The sequence below is a fragment of the Phalacrocorax aristotelis genome, chromosome 2, assembly GCF_949628215.1.
Source record: "Phalacrocorax aristotelis chromosome 2, bGulAri2.1, whole genome shotgun sequence".
Lineage (NCBI taxonomy): Eukaryota > Metazoa > Chordata > Aves > Suliformes > Phalacrocoracidae > Phalacrocorax > Phalacrocorax aristotelis.
Window position 1 is genome coordinate 118,702,948 of NC_134277.1, and position 18,796 is coordinate 118,721,743.

General features: G+C 45.0%; 1 protein-coding gene across 4 annotated transcripts in view; it reads right to left on the reverse strand.

Moving 5' to 3' along the window:
- Positions 1–16,724, reverse strand: part of CDH2 (cadherin 2) — a 118,443-nt gene extending 101,719 nt beyond the window's left edge. Inside the window, exons 1-2 of one of the 4 annotated variants that reach the window (XM_075084911.1) lie at positions 15,993–16,724; positions 4,959–5,070 (exon numbers count right to left, since the gene is read on the reverse strand). In XM_075084911.1, coding sequence (XP_074941012.1) covers positions 4,959–5,070; positions 15,993–16,067 — 187 coding nt within the window. In that variant the 5' untranslated portion in view covers positions 16,068–16,724. Of the gene's footprint in view, positions 1–4,958; positions 5,071–14,746; positions 14,766–15,040; positions 15,085–15,608; positions 15,674–15,992 lie in introns of those variants that run through there. The other 3 variants (XM_075084913.1, XM_075084914.1, XM_075084912.1) reach the window with 3 other exon arrangements.
- Between the last annotated feature and the right edge of the window lie 2,072 nt (positions 16,725–18,796).

Sequence of the window (18,796 nt, forward strand, 5' to 3'; positions counted from 1 at the left end):
AAAACACCACTAGCAGCAAAAAAAGCTGAATGGCTTTACCTGGGGCAGACAGCACCCATGTAACCTCCTACGCCATGAAAAAACATTAGTTACTTTTAAATGCCAGGCAATTCCTGAGTACCACGTTCCCAGCAACATGTTTCTGGATTGCTTCAGACTAAACGGTATGTTCAGTGGTAAACTACAAAATAAGTCAGTGGGAATGCCAAAATCAAGTTTTGTCCCTCAGTTTGAAAGCATCAAAACAAATATTATTTTCTGAGCATTTCAGTGCTAGAAGAGAAAAGGCAGCAGGGACACCATGGCTCTGTTTAAGCATACAAAATCTTTCAGCAAAAACCTAAGGAGTAGGAGTGTGAGTTTTCCCCCAGATAAATTGGTTAATCCTGTTCATTTTATGGTTTCACAAGCGCTTGGTACCAGGCTCAAAGAGGAGGGAAGGCGTATGTGTGCCTCTTTTGGCAACGCTGTCAGCTTGCGGGCTTAAATGGCTCATGAAACTGTGCTGTTACTCATCTGTAATCACCGCTTATCTCAGCGATCAACACCAAAACATTTTTTCTTTATCACTGTACAACTCAGAGCTTCAAAATATTTTATAGCTACACAAGGCTCAAAAGGATACATTTAAGAATCTTGTCTAGACAATGCATTTGCTTAGCAGAGAACAAAAATAATGCATTTAGCAACAGGACAATGTTAAAGTCTTCGAAAGGTAAGAGAGCACTAAAATAAATTAGAGACTCTTACTCTGATAAGATATGATTCTGCAAATAACGGTTCGAGTACCATTCCTAGATGAATCATTTTAATAGAAATGCATTATTTGTTTCCTAAAATTTGGAGGATATGGAACAAAGATTAGATAAACAGGCTGGACTTACATATCAAACTGCCACCAAGTACTTTTTCCTGGACGAACTACGAAACTGTGATAAAACCAGCACAAGCAAGGGCACTTTAATACATTAAACATTACTCCCTCTAACTTAAGATGTACTATTTGGAGAAAAACAGGTTATGTGTAGTCCTCCAGAGAGTAATCACGTTTTATTTACAGAAACAATTCAGAAGTACTGTGCCTGTAAATCTGGGTTAGATAGCTACTTCTACTAGATGATGGCTGGTAAGTTGTTATATGCATATGATTTATTTTCTTTTTTTAAAATGTTGAAACATTTAGCCCTAAAATACTTCAAAGAATATTAAATTCTAAAAGATCTGGAGGCCCAAATAACTCCATGGTTTTATCAGTAAGACACTTTTTAAAGATGCATGAACTTTCTTTTAATTTTGTTTCAGAGATTATAACTTTCTTTTTCCTCGCTTTACAGAAATTAAGGTACTAGTTCTGAGCTCACCTTGTTCCTTGGTAAAAATCACCATAATTTCACAGAAGCGACGAAGTGGAACAACATGTAAAACATTATAAATAAATTCAAAATTAGACCTATAGTACTTAGCTTACATGCATCTAATGACCTGAGCATACTGCATCTTGAAGTCAGACTTGCCACACTTGTGCAACACATCAGCTTTGAAGAATCTCCAAGGCTATAACTGGTGAAGTCTGTACTAGGGAGCACGGGACACCGGTGACACTATGTCAGAAGGAGGCAACAGGATGTAGCCTATGCTGCAGGCTACCTCCTACACAGCTCAGTCAAGACCTACTAAAGGAGTAGTTTCCAACTTCCTTTGCTGTGCCTTCCCAACTAACTGCATCTCTTCCCTATTAGGCAGTCTCTTTTTCCTCATCCTGAAGCCAAGGGCAGCTATCTTTCTCTTTCCTTCCCTCCACCCACTATAATAAAAGTAAGGGTTTTTTCCTTTTTCCAATTTATGTTATTCTGAATCTATTGCTCACCGATTTTCCACATATTGTGCCAACTGAACATGTAGTGGCCCCTTGTGCCCTCATGCACAGGAGAAATTAGTAGAGGCTGACATACTATGCTAGCCATATGAATGAAAAGACAAAGCCATAACCAATTATAAATCCTTTTTTTTTTTTTAATGTAATAGGAACAAGCCTGACACTCCCTCAAAAACAAGCTCCACCTGAACACATAAATAGAAAGAGAAACCTCTCCAGGAAACAGAGTATCCTGTAGTTCACAGGGTTCCAACCCTGCCCCATACTGTAAGGTAAATATTTCTTATAATAATACTTTAAAAAAAAAACAACAGATATCCTATATGTTACTGTAACAACTGAAAGGCACAGATCAAGTCATATGATAACTCTAATTTTATTTAAGTTTTGGTAAGACAGAAACTGAAGACCTTAAGAGAGGCTCGTCCCTCACTGTGCAAGATAAAAGCAAAGGAACATGACAGATAACAAACATATGGTCATTTTCTTGGGCAGTGTTTTAAGAAGTAACTTGGTCAGGTTCAAATTATTCTGCAGCTGGCTGCAAAGACCATGAAGCCTCTGTGCTTGTGCCATCAATGCACAAAATCAAAGAAAATTAAAACTTTCACTTCTAAACCATACAGAAAACCTACAGTTATACGCCTCACTTCTGAATTCATACTAGTATAAGCACACGCTTAGACAGACGAGGCAACTGAGGTCAGAATCAGGCCCATGGTTATCCCTAAGAAGCTAATGTCACACAACTATACTTAACTTGCAGCGTCATCTGAATCTAGTTTAATAACCAGAAAACAGGCTTTTGACAACAACAGTATTTCAAAATGACAGCGTAATTAAATTTAAGTCAAAGCTATGCAATGACAGACCGTATGTTTATGTGTAACCAGCAAATTATATGCTTTTAAGCACGTCAGAATTTTCAAAAGAATTAACCATTGCAGTAATTCAACTGAGGAAACAGTGGTAGGAAACAAACTCCCCCAGGTCATTTTTCAACCAGCTGATATGATGTGATACATACTGTATGCATCATACAGTTTTTCCAATTCCTACTTCCCTAAAATGCTATGCATTTTAATACCATTAAAGGACAAACCAACAGTCACGCGTCACTCCTGAGAGGCAAGGGAAGGGACTCTCTGAATGTGATGAGTAGTGAGAAAGGAAGTCAGTCTGCCATCCTGTGTTACTAGTTCAAACTCAGTTAAGGCTGGTCAGCCATTACCATCAGATTTGCGTGAGCAATGCCAACACAGAATTAGCGGGCAGTCCCCTGTAGTTCCTAGCTGATAGCACAAAAAAAAAAACCCCAAAGGGGGCAGGGAGAGAAATTGCAGAAAGGGTCTTGATTCCGCAAAGAGTGAAGAGAACTTTCACAGGACAGGGTAGATCTCAAAACTTGTGGGATCTCCATTTTAAGATGAACTCATGGCACGATAATTAACCAGTAACAAACATTTGGTGGTTTCAAGGTGGCACCTTTGGAAGTCCCTGGCCCACTGTGTTCTCTGTCCTTGTTTCTGCCCCTCTCTCCGAGCGTGTGCATCATCTCAGCAGCTCTCAGTGCCAATGGCTATTGCAGGAGTCTGCAGCAGAGTCATCTATTAACTCCCATTTGGTGGGAAAGTGAGGAAAATTCTCTTTCCTCTTTATTATTTTCTCAATTGGCAGAACATTTACTTTAATACATGAATTTCCAAGCTATTCTTTAATAAAAGTCCGTGGTGGTAGAATACACTTCCTTGAAACTGAACAGAAAAAGCTTTAGTAACTCAAGTTTAAATACACTAAAGCTAATCAATTCATCCTGCATTCAAGTTCCCATTATACTTCTAAAAAAAGCACAAAACAGGTCTGTAAAAATATAATTAAGGAGACTGCTATGTACAGCATGTAAAAATCAAGACTACAGCTTTCACTTCATTTGTTTTGCAGACTAATTGGAATTTTTTTTCATTTAAATGTCTTGATCTGTGTAACCATATTTATATGTGAAATAACAAATTAAATTAGTTCTTATTTGAGATGTATTTGAAACCATCTAAAACTGATGTTCTTAGTCAGTTCCACAATTTCCAAATTAGATGCAAAAGAATATATTATGTTAGCAGTTTAGAAAACAGCCAAATTAATGAATATTTTTTAAAATGTTCTACTTCTACAAACTTGTATACTGAACCTTAACTGGTTGGGAAATCTAGGAAAGATTCAGAGTATGTGCCTCTGTGTCCTACAGATGACTACTCCATCCCTGAAAAATATAGACACAAAAAGAGCACCGAAGCAAATTCCCAACCTGGACGACCTGCCGGCAGATGTACTGACTGCAGCGCATCCCCAGTGGAGGCAAGGGCTTGCACTTGCCAAGCGTGCTGTGAGCAGGTCATCCTCGGCTGGGCACTGTGCCACTCAGACGCAGGTGGGGGCCAGGGTGAGAGAGCAGCACGCTGTCCAAGAGCGCCGGCACTGTCCAGCCTCTCCTGGCACAGCTCCTCGCGGAGCCCACAGCGCTGCAGTCGCTGACCAAGGGCTCGCAGGCAACCGCTGTCTTGTGTTGCTGCCTGTCCTGTGTCTTGCTTTCCATAGGTGTCTCTCCTCAGGTTGCCAGGAAAAAGCAGTAAGGGACCCACCTCTGCATTAATGTGAGTGCTAGGACTGGGTGTTAAGTGCAGTACTTCTATGGGAGATGTAAAGCAGAAGAGAAATTTCCTTTACCTCCTCATCATTCTTACATGGGCTCTAAGTACAGACTGATGGCACACATATCATCAGTGGTAGTAAGAAACGTCAACGTGAATGCTGTGCTGAGAAAGAAAATTAGTGGATGATCACGGCAAGGTTTGCAACACTCAGTATTTTCAAATTACAGTCAACAGAGGTGCATGTGCTACCACTAATGCCAACAGATTTTCCAAGTCCTATGACAGTAATCAAAAAATAATCACAGAGCAGCTGACATTCTTTCCTGGAATACTCTGTGCCCTGTTTAAGCATGAAAATGCTCCAGGGTGATTTATGGTTACAGGAAATAAATTTAAAAAAAAAATTAAAATCAAAACATCTTTTCTAACCGTACCATTGAGAAGAGGCTGTCCTCCATGCACACTCCTTGACACCACTGCACTGTGAACATCTTCAGGAAATCCAGTCTTGCATGACATATCTTCACAGGTTGCTTTTATCGGTGCCTGAAATGCAAGACAAAATTTATGCAATACTCGCAATCCTCATTCACTGGAGAAACATTCCAGTTGGCACACACTCCATTTTGCCGCTGTCTTGTACAAGCGGTGTCTTTGTTTCTGAACGACTGCAATTAGGACCACGAGGGCAAAGGGTTAATCTTTCTGATAACTGGAATGGAAGGAACAAATCCCACTTGTCTGGTAAGATCTAAATAATACACAATCTTGATTCTTCTGACAACTGAACATTTCCACTAAACCAGCCATCAAGACTGAAGGCAAATCATAGGGGGAACAAAAACATTCCTTCCTCTGGAAATAAATGTTGCACAAAACCCACTGGCAACTTTTTCATAGCCAGATTACTTGAGAGGAACAACTTCAACGCTGATTTAAAATCCTTTATTTAAAGTATGTCTATGTGAGGTTGCACCAGTACAAGTAAACTAAGATAAAATGTTACATTTGCAGTAACTTAGCAGAACTTGTATTTGCATTAGCATTCAAACAGATACCATATAAAGCCAAATGTTTCCAATGCAATCTCCTCCTATTTCAAAGGGACATTAAGTTAAAAGGAGAGCAGCTCATTATTAAATTTGCACAACAAGGAAAGAGCCCAGCCACTGAAACTGTTTGTTCTCTCACTTGTTAAGAAAGTTTCTTCTCAAACCATGTTCTTCAAGAGCTTCATAAATGCATTTTTTTTTACTAAGAAATATAATACAGCATTTGGAAACTTGTTTGTTCTGTAGTGTTCCATGTCCTGATGGCTAAGCTGGTTTCCAGGACAGTGTATTGCCTAGTTGGGGGGAAAAAAAAAAATTAAAAAAATCAAATTTTCTGTGGCAAAAGACTAAGATTTCTTTTCAGAGGCTTCTTTTTGTCTCATTTTAGTGCTGCATAAAACAACAGCCCACCTTACATGTGGCTAAGTGACTGTACACAGCAAAACCCCTTTCATGCGGCACAAGGCAGAGGCCAGCTCCCACACCAGCTTGGGCTGAGACACATCCTACAAATCGTGTGAGTCCTCACAATCTCAAACCAACCTACGTGCTAACTAAAGGCCTACCCATGTGTACGTCCAGATGTAGTATATGGTCTTTGACAACACGAGCAACTGTGCTGCTGTATCATGCCTAAATCTGATCAAGCCTTAAATTAGATTTTCCTTTTTACTTTCCCAGATGGGCTTCCATCAAGTAGACCTTCTCAAGGCCGTGTAAGCACATCTGCACACACTTGGCAAAGCAAGCCCTACTGGAAAAAGAAAAAAAGGGATGCTGAAAGAGGAGATTATGATGTTATAACTGTTTACCATAGCAATCTCAGGGAAAGAGAGCATTAGAGCGGAGGTGGGACAAGAGCATCTCAAACCACAAGGTTTTTCTCAGGGAAGCAGTGTCATCTCTCCACTGACAGTCATGGCCAAGCTTAGTATGGCAACCCCTATTAGAATAACTTTATCACCAATACAAGGAGGAATTTATAATACATTACGTTGCACTTACGCCAACACAGTCCTAGCTAAACCACTCAACACTGACACTAGCAAGAAAAAAATAAAATTAAAATAAAAATTTACTATCTAACCCTAAGTTAATGAACTATTTAGGTAAGCATCCAGTAAGAGAACTTGTAATTATCAAGTGTCCAGTTAACTTAAACTGTGGCGTGGGTTTGTGACATGTACTACACAGGTATCTCATCTACAATTGATTATGTACTTTAAAATGTTTACATGGGGACTCTAAAGAGAAAGCCAACACGAAGCAACAGTTTAAGCTGCCAGGGGACCATGTTACCTGCAAAGCTAGAACTTGGATCTGTAGCTAAGCTCCAACAGTCCATTCACATGTTGAGTTTTTAAAATGAAAAGATGGTAAATCAAAAAATAATTACAATCCCAACTGCCTGTTTCCTCAGCTTTAGAGCTCAGAACACAAGTTTGATAAGGTTTCTGTAATTTGAAAGAAAAATAGTAAGGCTTGTTTAAACTACTGTACAAAAGCTGACCCCAAAGCAAATGTGATCGAGAAGGGAGGGGAAAAAAGAAGAAAAAAAAAAAAAAAAAAAGGAAAAAATAGCCTTTCATGGTCTCCTTGAAACAAAAGGGTCCTGGGTGGGCAGCTGAGGAGATAGCAGGACTTTTAACAAGTCCACACTAACACGCCTGGGAATCTTGCAGCCTTTCCAGTAATCTATATGTACTAAACAGCTCTTATAAACTGAAACAATGCCCACTGAAACAAAGGCTGGGGGACATGAATAGAGAGCCTTCTTTATTCTTTCATTTGCAGCCATCAATTTTATCCGGAAACAAAAGACTGTACTCTGCTCTCCAAAAACAGCCCTTTGTAAAGATTGTTTGAGAACAAAAACACAAGGGAAGGAAGAATTCAAATTTTCAGCAATTCTTAATCGCCCTACGTTAAGCATTTTGAATTAAGTAGAAGTTGTAGCTTCAGACACACTGGGTCATATCAAGTTCAGCCTAAGTCTTGCAGTACTCTTAAACCATTCTAACTCTAGGCAAAGGACGATGCTGAAATATTTTTATCCCCTTATCTGGGGCAAAAGGCAAAAGCTACAAAGATTATGGGGCACATTATTGTAATTTACAGGATTTTGTGTGATTAGTACAATTCCCAAGACTATTTCAAACGTAAGATAATATTACTTGTACATTCATCTACAGAAGGACACCACTTAAGAAAAATATCTTTTACGATGGAAAGCAATTACCTTAGCTTGTACCCACAGAATTACAAATCTTTGAACAAGCTCAGCACTTGGAAAATTCTCCTCTCAAGTACTAACAGACTTTGCTAAAGCAAAATAGTTTTCTAGTGGTAAAACTATTTTGCTTTCCTGATCCCTTATGGTTTATTTAGTCATTTTCTAACTGCAAAATGAGTAACAAGCATTACTATCTCCAGATGCTAAAGAGCTAACACCTAGTCAAACACTGTGTCAGATCATGCATGAACTCAGTACCATAGATCTCAGATTAAATGCAATAGACAAACTGCAATTATGAAGCAATGTGATCTAAATTTTAAGTCCCCTGTCAAAGTTATTATTCAATCAATTAAAAGAATTGGCTGTTTCAATACACTTATGGCAGTGATGCCTGCAGTTTTCATACCCTGCTTCTCAGTTACTTTAGTTTCATACCTAGATATCTGAGTATCTAGAAACCTGTGGTTTAATTTCGAGGTTGTATTCCAGCCCAGTTTATAAAAAAACACAAAACAGAACACCACAACCAACCGAACAACAACCCGTTGACAATCTCATCTTCACAATTCTAAAGAATTCACGTTTACATCTTTTTCAAAACACCACCAGTATGTGTCTTCCAACAATACAGGCTTCACATTTGTGAAGAGATTACAAATTAAAACAAGAATAAAACCAGACCAGATTGCTTCACTAGTGTTAACAGTTCTGGACTAACACCTCCTTCCAATTTCCATACTTTCTAAAAAGTAGCCACATTTAGAATGCAACTCTGTAAAGAAACATCTGTTTAAAAATGCAAGCTCACCACACAACTGTGGAAGCAATTTCGTATCACAAAACGTATCCTAAATTTGTGGAATTGGGCTCCTAAACTCAGCTTTCAAACAGAGATGATCTTGTTCTCTCTGCATACACCATACATACCAGTGGAGTTCACTAGGAGCTATTAATCTGAAATATCAAAGTCTCTTTTTCCATTGTTTGCATCTGCCATGTACTACAACATCAGATTTCTTAATATTGATTGTACCAAAATGCAAGGGAAGTTGTTTTTAAAAGACTGCTTTCCTTTATGCTGAATGTAGCTTATTCCTGTAGGAAAATAAGCCTAGGTAGTAAAGTGAGAAACGGAGGGGCATGCATCAGAGAGAATATCATACTATACAGTTACAATTGGACATAGTACAGCTGCTAGTTTCCAAATCCAGCCAATTCACAGGGCATTATTGTGTAGCGCTCAAAACAATGTCTGACATAATTATACGTATGACAGAGCAGGAATGGGGTATTTCAGCTCTCCCTCCTTAATAACCAACATTAATTTGCGACTGTGACAGTAATATTCAACTTAAGCACAGATCACAGAAACATTTGTGACTGTGTTTAAAAACTGGGTGTTTCCTTACTAATTTAAAGGCCAAGATGGTACCCAATACTCAGCTCACAACTTTGGTAATTCTAGGGATCATTCTATCCATTTTTAGTTTTGCATACATACATCATCTGACACAGTGAGATATGCCATACAAGGTGGGTCTTATTTTATGATGAGCTTCTACGTACTACCATAAGACACACAAAAGATACTCTGCAGGACAACAGACATCTCTGAAACGCTAAACTTGAAAATATTCAGCGATTCGTTCTTAATCCCTGACTTGCTGCAAAGAAGAGCTGCAACAGTTTGCACACTCACAGTACTCAGTAGTCCAGCAAATGTAGTCAGGTACAATTTGTTTTCAACCGTAGATCGCAACTGGAGAAAAAGAAAGTGTCTTCCACCCAAATTGCTCTGGAAGCCAAAAGCTTCCACAGTGGGTGCCAGGCTACATCCTCCCATAGGTCATTCAGTAACACCAGGAAGGGCTTTCGTTATGCCATCTTCACTACTAATTAGTCCTCTACTTCATGAACCGGAAGATTTTAGATCAGAAAAATCCGACTTCTTAAACCGACAGTTAAAGCTCTCAAACACTTCCCCAAAACAACAGGATCTGCAACTTTTATGCTACCAGGTGGTTTAAAATGAGTTGCCTTAAACCACCACTGGTTACCACAGGTTACCGTAGCTTCACGAATTAGAGAGTATCAACAAACTATGTTCATAACCTATTCTGTTAACCCCAACTGAGAAACAATATTCACTTTATTAAACATGGAGACATTTATTTGGTATATCCCACATAGCACAAACCTGTAACCCAATTTGGACTTTCCCCTTCTCCCAGCTAGGATAACATGGAGCACTACATGCTACAAGACATGTGCTTCTCCAAACAAGCCACGGCTCCTATCAGAGAAGAAAGTCTTAAAATTTCAACTGCAACAAAAAAACCAAATGGAATTTCTGTAAGTCACATTTTTTAATACCAAAAAACCCCCCACCACTGACCAAAAAACCCAAAATAATCCCCTACCAAATCAGCCTTGTGTTTGACTTTATATCTTCATTTCTTTAAGAGAGGAAACCTCCTCTCTCTGATTTGATAATAGCCATTGCATTGCTCATGTTGAGCATCTCCACTCATGAAAACTGCTGGCAATGCTTACAGGAGAATGCTGCGTTTTCCCGACCTTCAGGGGAGGCCTTGCGAGGCCTATCTGGAAGAATTCTTTTGGGGGATCACAAAATTTTAACTATGTCTTCAGCTTCTGGGTGATAATTATATGCTAATTATAAGGAATGGAGGAGTTCCTAGAGGAGTCTGTTGGTAAAAATATATTTTTTAAATATGTCAAGGAGTGCCTAGAGGAGAGGATAAACGCGCCTTTTGGAAACATGATATTTAATTAAGTACACGAATACTGACTAAAACCAAATAGTTTAAGTGAAACATTGGAAAAAATTTGGCAGCGATATACCTTCCATCTTGGAAGCTGCTGATCCTGTATCTGTTTTCATAAGCCATTCAAAAATAGAAAGCCTAATTTACCCTCTTTATTCAGACGGAACTCTCATGACCTTTCAGTGAGAACTGCAGGATCAAATCAAATGATGAATCACGCAGATTTGGTTATGCACCTCTCAAGGTGAGCTACAGCATGGCCTGACACCCAGGTGAAAACGGTCCCTCTCAGGTCACTCACAAACTGGAAACGCACCTTGGCAAAATACAAATCCTCCCGAACTCATCCTGCAATAACATACAACACCTTTTGTGCTCTCAAGGCTCACCTGAACGTATGCCAGTATTAACTGAGCCAACCAGTGAGCCTCGGTTCAGTGGTAGGTGAGGAGAAGTGCTATCATAATTGCTGTTGCTATTGCAAAAGACCTTTAGCACTCCTCCTGCTTTCATCACTCTCCACCCCTGATATGTCCCATTGCACCTTATGCACAACTAGTGTCACTGGGTTACTGGAGATACACAGGCTATTCAGTAAGGACACTACAGGTTCCACCTATGCTTTATAACCAAAAAGCAATTTAAAATAAAAACTCCAGGGAACATTAGAGGTTGTACAGCATTTGGGGACAAGACTCACTTTTGTATGTGTACGTCGCTTGAAATAAATTAAATTCTCGTCCTAATCGGAGTGCTGGTGAACTACTGAAACTACTGCAAGTTCCCTAAACTTTTTTTTTTGTTAACCTAAAAAAGCATTTACAAAAACAGGGAGAGAAAGAAAGAGAGTTTAACTGGTAAATGATCCTCTTACTCAGGCAAGAAAAGCCATTCAACAATTCCTGCTCCCTACCACATGACAAAAAGTCCCTTACACAAGACTGTCTCTATCGAGTAAAAATAACTTTACTCACAACTTCCCCAACCTATTTTTAAATACACACATGCACTTCTGTCACAACTAAGCTGTCTTATGTGTTACAGTGTTCAGTTATTAAAAAAAACATAAATGAAATTATTGACATAAAAGCATCATTGAAACTAATTAAGATGGGACATGGCAGGGCTGTTCCAGTGATGTTTCTGGGAGTTCCTCCAACTTCTGGGAACAGAAAGAAAAAACAAGAAATGGGAAGTTTTTGAATTACACACTCTTGACTAGATGTAGTTCAAAAATACGGTTATTTTGGGCAATATTTTAAAAATTGGTGTCAAAAACTATACATTAATCTTTCTAGCACATTAAGCTGCATGTCTAGGTAGCGATATTACCCACAGAGAGAGAGCAGCAGAAGGCTTTCTAGAAGACACGTAACATTTATTAAAAATATATAAATTGACAATACAAGAGAACATATACCTTCTGTTACATCAGCAGCATATGTATTTCTGAGCTTGCTACAATATCTGCTCAGATAATCTGAACTTGTTTAACCCACAAAATTATCTCCTGTTTTGCCAACCAAGGATTTAAACGCCAAAAATTCATTGTCGATTTATGCAACCTTATCTGTCCTATAATAGATATAAAAAGTAGTTTTAAAAAGAAGCTTTTTCACAAAATAAGCATTTAAATAATTATTCAGTTTAATATCCAGAGAGGTATTTCTGATTTTTTTCCTTCATTTCTGCTATTATCTCAATTCTGAGGATGTGTCAGTAGTATCACTATCACCTAGACCAGACAGACAAGGATTAGAGAACTCTTCTCTGCAATATCCTGCCACATTTAACTCTTCGGATAGATTCTTTGAAAACAAAGCAAAACCAGAACAGAAAGATCTACATCCAAAAAGGCTGAGCCACTCACTCAACTATCCTGTTCTGGGGCTTATGAAACGTGTTATAAAATGCATTCAGTTCACTTTGAAAGGAACTAATGATGCTGGAGTCCGATTTGTTAAAAAGAAACACCCTGAAACCCATTTTTGTGCTATCCTACATAAAATAGACTGATTAAAAAAGAAAAAAATCTAAGACACAGGCGTATTACGAGAGACAGAAGATGCACCCACAAATGGAGATCTCACTGCCACTTCTGCACAAAACCGCGTTAATACGCCTCACCCCAGTTCTGCCAGCGACTACTGCTGGGGGCGATTACGAGAGGTGTGCAGTTGGCAAGGAATGCGATCACCGGATTCTCAGCAGAGGCAGCTTAACAGGAGTGTCATTTAGGGTAGTAGCTTTATCACCTGGATACGTTCGCTAAGACCTGGAATAATACCAAAACTGCCTGCAGAAGAGTATTAACTTACATCCTCTGTCATCGTAATTTTAATTCAAACCAGTCACCTAGGCACGAAAGGCTTTGAAACTGCATTATTGTTTACTTGTTTCTGATTTTGTGGATATTATTCATTTCTGAGTGATCCAATCACCTTATACATGAAAAAAAAAATTACAATCCTTTTTTTGAGCACTTAATTTCTACTCCCCTTTCCAGCTCATTTCTAACAGTAGTAGTTTTATTCCTGTAAATATAACTCTCATGCTAGCTTTCCTATTGCTTCTTCAATCCTGTTGTTATCCCAGTTCCAAAAACTGGAACTGTTGTTTTGGCCAGAAAAGCGAGCCTCGCTCCTTTTGTCCTCTCTTCTGTCAGGTTTTCCACATAATACTTCCAGACTCACACTGATCTGTTAACCAGCAAAGTAAAGTGCAGTTTTCATTCTCTTATGTCTCATGCAGGTTACACAGTGCCAAAAATCTAAAGCCCTATTTCCTGAACATAAACAGCATCCACAGACCTGTCTTAGAATGTGCTTCCAGTTATGATCTTTCAAGTAATTCCATAATGATGGCTTTTCTACATCACTGGCGAATGATGAAGTGATCAATAACTCCAGAAAATAAAGGTAGATCGGTCTTGTGTTGCAGAGAGAAAAAGTAAGTCGAAAGGTTCAACATTTTAAAAGACCCTGAGATACAGATAACCTTCTACAAACTAAAAGTAGTAGGTATGATGATGGGGCGGGGTGGGGGGGGAAGTTAGCGCTGCATCTAGCTTGCGAGTGTTCTTTGCAGTATGCATGAAAGAAGAAGGGGGGGGAACAAGGCTTTTAAAATGAAAGTGTTATACAGACACAAGTCTATAAATCTGATTTCATACCCAAGTTCCAATTTTGTTACACACTATTAAAAATCAACCCTAACCTGATTTAATGGATACCCAAACAAGGGGGAAATTGGATTCCCCAACCGTAACGTGCCACTGACACTGAGTGATACATAAAAGCAATACAGCTAGTTCCTGTCTTTAATTCATAGCTTGTGCTTTAATTTCAAACCTGCCCTGGGTAGGGAAAAAAAAAAAAAAAAAAAAGAGATGGAATAAAAGCTTACTGCAGAATTTGTGCTTTAAAGATTTATTGAGATAGGAAGACTAAACAGAACCAACAGCACATACGATAAACAGCACATAAGGACTTGCAAAAGAAAAAAAATTTAAGAGACCCGCATGTACAGATCTGGCGAGGTACAACGATGGGGGGGGGGGGAGGGGGGAGGAAAAGAGGAAAAACCAAACCTACCCGATAAAAAAAAATCGACTAGTACAAAACAACAAAAAAAACCCACCCAAAAGCCAACTCAAGACAACAACAGTCTGCAAGTGGCATATCACAAGTTTCTGAGCAGGGTGGCTGCTTTCAGATGGAAGACGCTCCAGCCCAGCCGGCCAGCCCTGTGCCACGCCAGCCGGCCCCGCGTCCTCCTACGGCTCCAGGGAAAATCCCAGCTGCCGCGGAGCAGCGCTTCAGCACCTCGCTCGCCTGGTGCGAGTCATCGGCCCCCGAGAGCGGCTCGGAAACAGCGGGGAAGGGCTGGGCCGCCCGCGGAAGCCGTGAGGGGAGCGGGGTGCCGGGGAGAGGGGGACGAGGGGAGGAGCGGGCTCCCCCCGGCCCGCGCTGGGGGCGGGCGGGGGCAGCGGGAGCGCTGCACCATGGACAGTGGCCGCCGCCGCCCCCGGCCCTGCACCAGCCGCGGCGGGAGGGCGCCGCGGCCGCGCTGGCTCCCCGTCCCCGCCGCCGGCCTCGCCTCGACCCGCTCCCCCGGCCCGCGAGAAATGCCCCAACCGTAAATACCATTAAGAGGCGATGATCTGCGCCATCTGTCCCTCAGAGACTTACGGCCCTCTCCACCCCCGGCGCCGCGCCGGATACGAGCTCAGCGAGTACAAAGCGAAGGGGGGAACCCACCGCCACCCTCCCCGCCACCCCCGGCCTCCGCTCGGGGTCCCCCTGCCCCGGACGCCCCGCTCCGCCGAAGGGGAGCCCGGCTCAACCACCGCCCCGCAGGCGCTGCCCTCGCTGCCCCAACCGGGATCCATTTTGTCGTCCCCGTCCTCTCCCCCCCACGCAGCGTCCCGTTAGTCCCACCTCGCCCCACACGCCCCCTCGCCGGGGCGCCGGCCTGAAGACCCACACTTTCTGCACGGAGAGACCCCCAACACTCCCCCGCGCCCCCCGGGGCGCTCCGGCCGGAGGTGCCCGGCGCTGCCCCGCGTCCCCCGACCGCCCTCCCGGGACCCCGCCGCTCGGGGCAGGCGGGCAGCCCGCCCGGGCCGCCCCGGCGAGAGGCCGCCGGGGGGAGGCAGCAGCAGGACTTTGATAATAATAAATTAAACACTTCGGAGCCCGAGTCCGTCCCAGTGGAAATTACCGTTAACGGCAGGGGGTGGGGAAGCCCGGCGCCCAGGCGAAGGCTGATTAAATTCTTCCCGGGAAGGGATTAGTGGGCACGGGAGCCGGGGGTAGCAGAAGGGCGGCCCGCAGGGGCTGCCCCCCGCCCGGCGCCCCCGCTGCCCCACTCGGGGCGGAGCGGGTGGGCGATGCCCGCACCGTCCCCCCGCCGGTACTTTGTATCCCCGCATTCACCGCGGGGCCGGGGTCCCGTCCTCCTGCCGGCCCAGCGCACACCGGACAGCCCCCCGCCATCCCCCGGCACCTGCTCTCCCGGGGGGTGGTGGTGTGTGTGGAACGGACCCGCGTCTCCTCGGCGGCGGCGGAACCCCCCCACGTCCCGGGGACTCCCCACTCCCTCTCCGCCGGCCCCGGGCACACACTCCCCTCTCCCCGCAGCGCAGCGGCGGGGCTGCCCCCGAGCAGGTGGCTCTGCCAGAGCGGTCACAAGCCACGCCGGAGCAGCCCGGCCGCGGGTGGCAGCGGCGGCTGCCGCCTCCCCCCTACCCCCTCCCCGAGACCCCCACCTCGGCGGCGGAGCCCCCCCACCCCCACCCCGTCCCCGGCTCTCCCGCCTTCCCCCGGCACCGCCGCCCGCAGGAGAACAAAGAGACGCAGCCCGGCCCGGCTCCCCGCCGGCGGCGCTTACCTGCTGCAGGGCCGCCAGCAGCATCAGCGCCAGCGGCGGCAGGATCCGCGGCGGCGCTCCCGCTACCCGGCACATGGAGGCGAGGAGGGGCGGCGGCAGGGCGGCCCCCAGCAGTCCCGGAGCGCGGCTGGAGCCCGCCGAGCGGGGCGAGGGGAGCGGCGGGGAGGGTCGGGCAGCGGCAGCTGCCGGGGGCTGCAGACGGCGTCTGCCCCCGCCTGCCGGAGCCGGCTGCCGCGGCACTGGCTGCCGGCTGCCGCTCTAGCTCATGGGCAGCGATGCAGCGGGGGAAGAGAGAGACGGGGAGAGAGAGAAGAGAGAGGGGCGGAGGATGGGTGAAACTCAGCTCTGGGTCAGGCTGCTTTTCTCTCTGCCGAGCCCCCTCCGCGGTGCAGAGGGTGGGCAGGGAAGAGGAGGAGGAGGATGGGCGAACAAAAGGCTGGGAGATAAGAAAGAAGTAGTCGCTGCTGCTGCTGCTGCGAGGCCGGTGCGGCGGCGGCTCCCGTGGGCTGGCTGCCTTCCCCACGCGTGGATCGTGCCCGCCTGGCTCCTCCCGCCGATGCCCCCCAGCGAGCTCGGGCAGGCGGCTCCTCTCAGCGCCTCAGCCCGGGCGCGCCAGCACCGCCGCTGCTCCGGCCCCAGCCCTGCTGCATGCTCGCCCCGCACTTTCCCTCTCCCTCTTTCTTCTCCTCCCTCCACCCCTCCCCCTGCACGCAAAACCCTCCGCTGAAGCACAATGATAACAATGCCCCAGCAGCCTCTGCCTGCCGTGCGTGTGTGTGTGTGTGTGTATGCGCTCGCCCGGTGCCTGCCAGCTCCCCCTCCGCCTCCCGTCGCTCCCCGTCGGCCGCCGCACGGCCAATGGGCACGGCACGGCCAGCGCCGGGCACGGCCGCTGCCTGCAAACAGCGCTGCCCCTCCTCGGTCCCCCGAGAGCCGGCGCTGGGGGCAGCGGGGCAGGCGGCAACGCCGATTCCTCCTGCAGCCCAACCGCTAAGGGGGTGAGAGGGGGGGACGGGGGGATAAATCCCAACCCACCAACTTGGTGCGCTGCAATTGTTTGGGGGGCGAGGAGAGAACTTGCTGCGGGAGGAAAGACCCGTCCCCGCCGTGCTAGGTAGGGGACGGTCGATGTAGCGAGGAACTGAGGGGGCGCCGGCGGTTCCCGGCCCGGGGGTCCTGGGGCGCCCCTGCCCGGCCCCCCGGCTGCTGCTGGCGCGGCGGCAAGTTTCGCTCAACTGTTATTCCCCTTTTTTTATTTTTTTTTTTCCCCTCATTTCTTTTCTCCCTTCGGCTTTTAACCCCTCCCTTCCTCTCACTCCGCTTTTCTCTCCAAACTACCTGCTGAATTTAATCAGCAAAGGTTTTCAAAGGCTCGGCCGAGGCTGCAGTCCGCGGGTCCAAACATGTCAGCGCACATAACGGAACCGGGGAGTGTTGCTGAGTGAACAGTTACAGAAGCAAGTATCAGTGCTGGGTCATTTACAGAGCTGGCAAGGATTTTCTCTCGCCCACAGGTCACTGAGCAAAGTTGTTTTGCGTCCATGCATCAAAGCTCCCATCCTGGGACATAATAAGGGGAGGATTTGTAGGCATTGGCCCCTAGACAATCTCATGAAGCATACATTCAAAATGGTGCATTATTTATTTTAAAGCACCTTATTTTACACTTGAACTTGCAAGAAAAATACTGTTTGTCTTTTTTTTTTTTTTCTCTCACTCCCCACCTTCCCTCCCCCCCCCCTTTAGAGAATAACGCAAAACGCCATGCTCGTGTTTTGAAATGAAGCAGCGGCTTTGCTTTTATATTTTACCGGGGAAAGGCGGGGTAAGTACATGTTTGAACAATACTGATTTCATTATCTTCGAAATTGAAAATACCGGTCACTTGCGAGCCGCGATGCAGCTGTTTACCCAAGTCAGGGAAAGGGAGAAAACGCCAGAAGCGGCGGGGGAAGATGCGCTCCCGCCGGAGCCGGAGCCACCGCCGGTACCGGGAGCCGGAGCCACCGCCGGTACCGGGAGCCGCCGCCGCGGGCAGGGCCAGGGCCGGGCAGCGGGCACGCCGGGAGCCACCTGCAAGCGCTAAAAGCCAGACGAGACTCAGCTGCGGAGAGACAGCCCCAACTAGAAAAACAGCTCCGCGCCCCCTTTAAAATGGTCCTTGGAATTGTACGAAGCCAACAGTTGTGAAAAAACCAATAGATGAGGGAAACAACGCATGGTAATGAGTTTCTGCATTAAAATTTAGCCCGGGACTGAAGGAAAGTAAGCAAGAAGATCACAGCTGATCCTTATATCCTGTTACAAGGAAGAGGTTTCCTGGGTTTGCACCTGATGCAGCATGTGTTCGATCTCTTTAGTGATTGTAACATCTTTACTTGGATTTGCTCATGAAATGGTGTCTTTCCCCGAGTAATAGGCTTCTATTTGTATTTTCTGGTAGGTAGACATAATATTAACACATGCTAATGACTGTATTTGAGCATTTACTCACTATTACAAGTGCTTCACAAAATGCAAAGCATACAATATAAACAACTTCATAAACCAACTGTCCAATGAGAGTAATTACCTATCATCTAAATGAGCCTGGCCCCTCGTATCCCTCAGCCCATCCATTCGTAAATGCCTGAAAAAATAAAAAGCTCTGCAGCATATCTGGAAGGTTACCAGATCTGAGCTCTGCCTGATGCTTCTTACGGTTCTGCTGCTGCCTTTAAATTTACTTAGCAGAAATAGTAACACTGGCAGAAAAATCACTCTTGCCAACACCATTTTACTGAATCCTTTAGCCTTGAACAAGT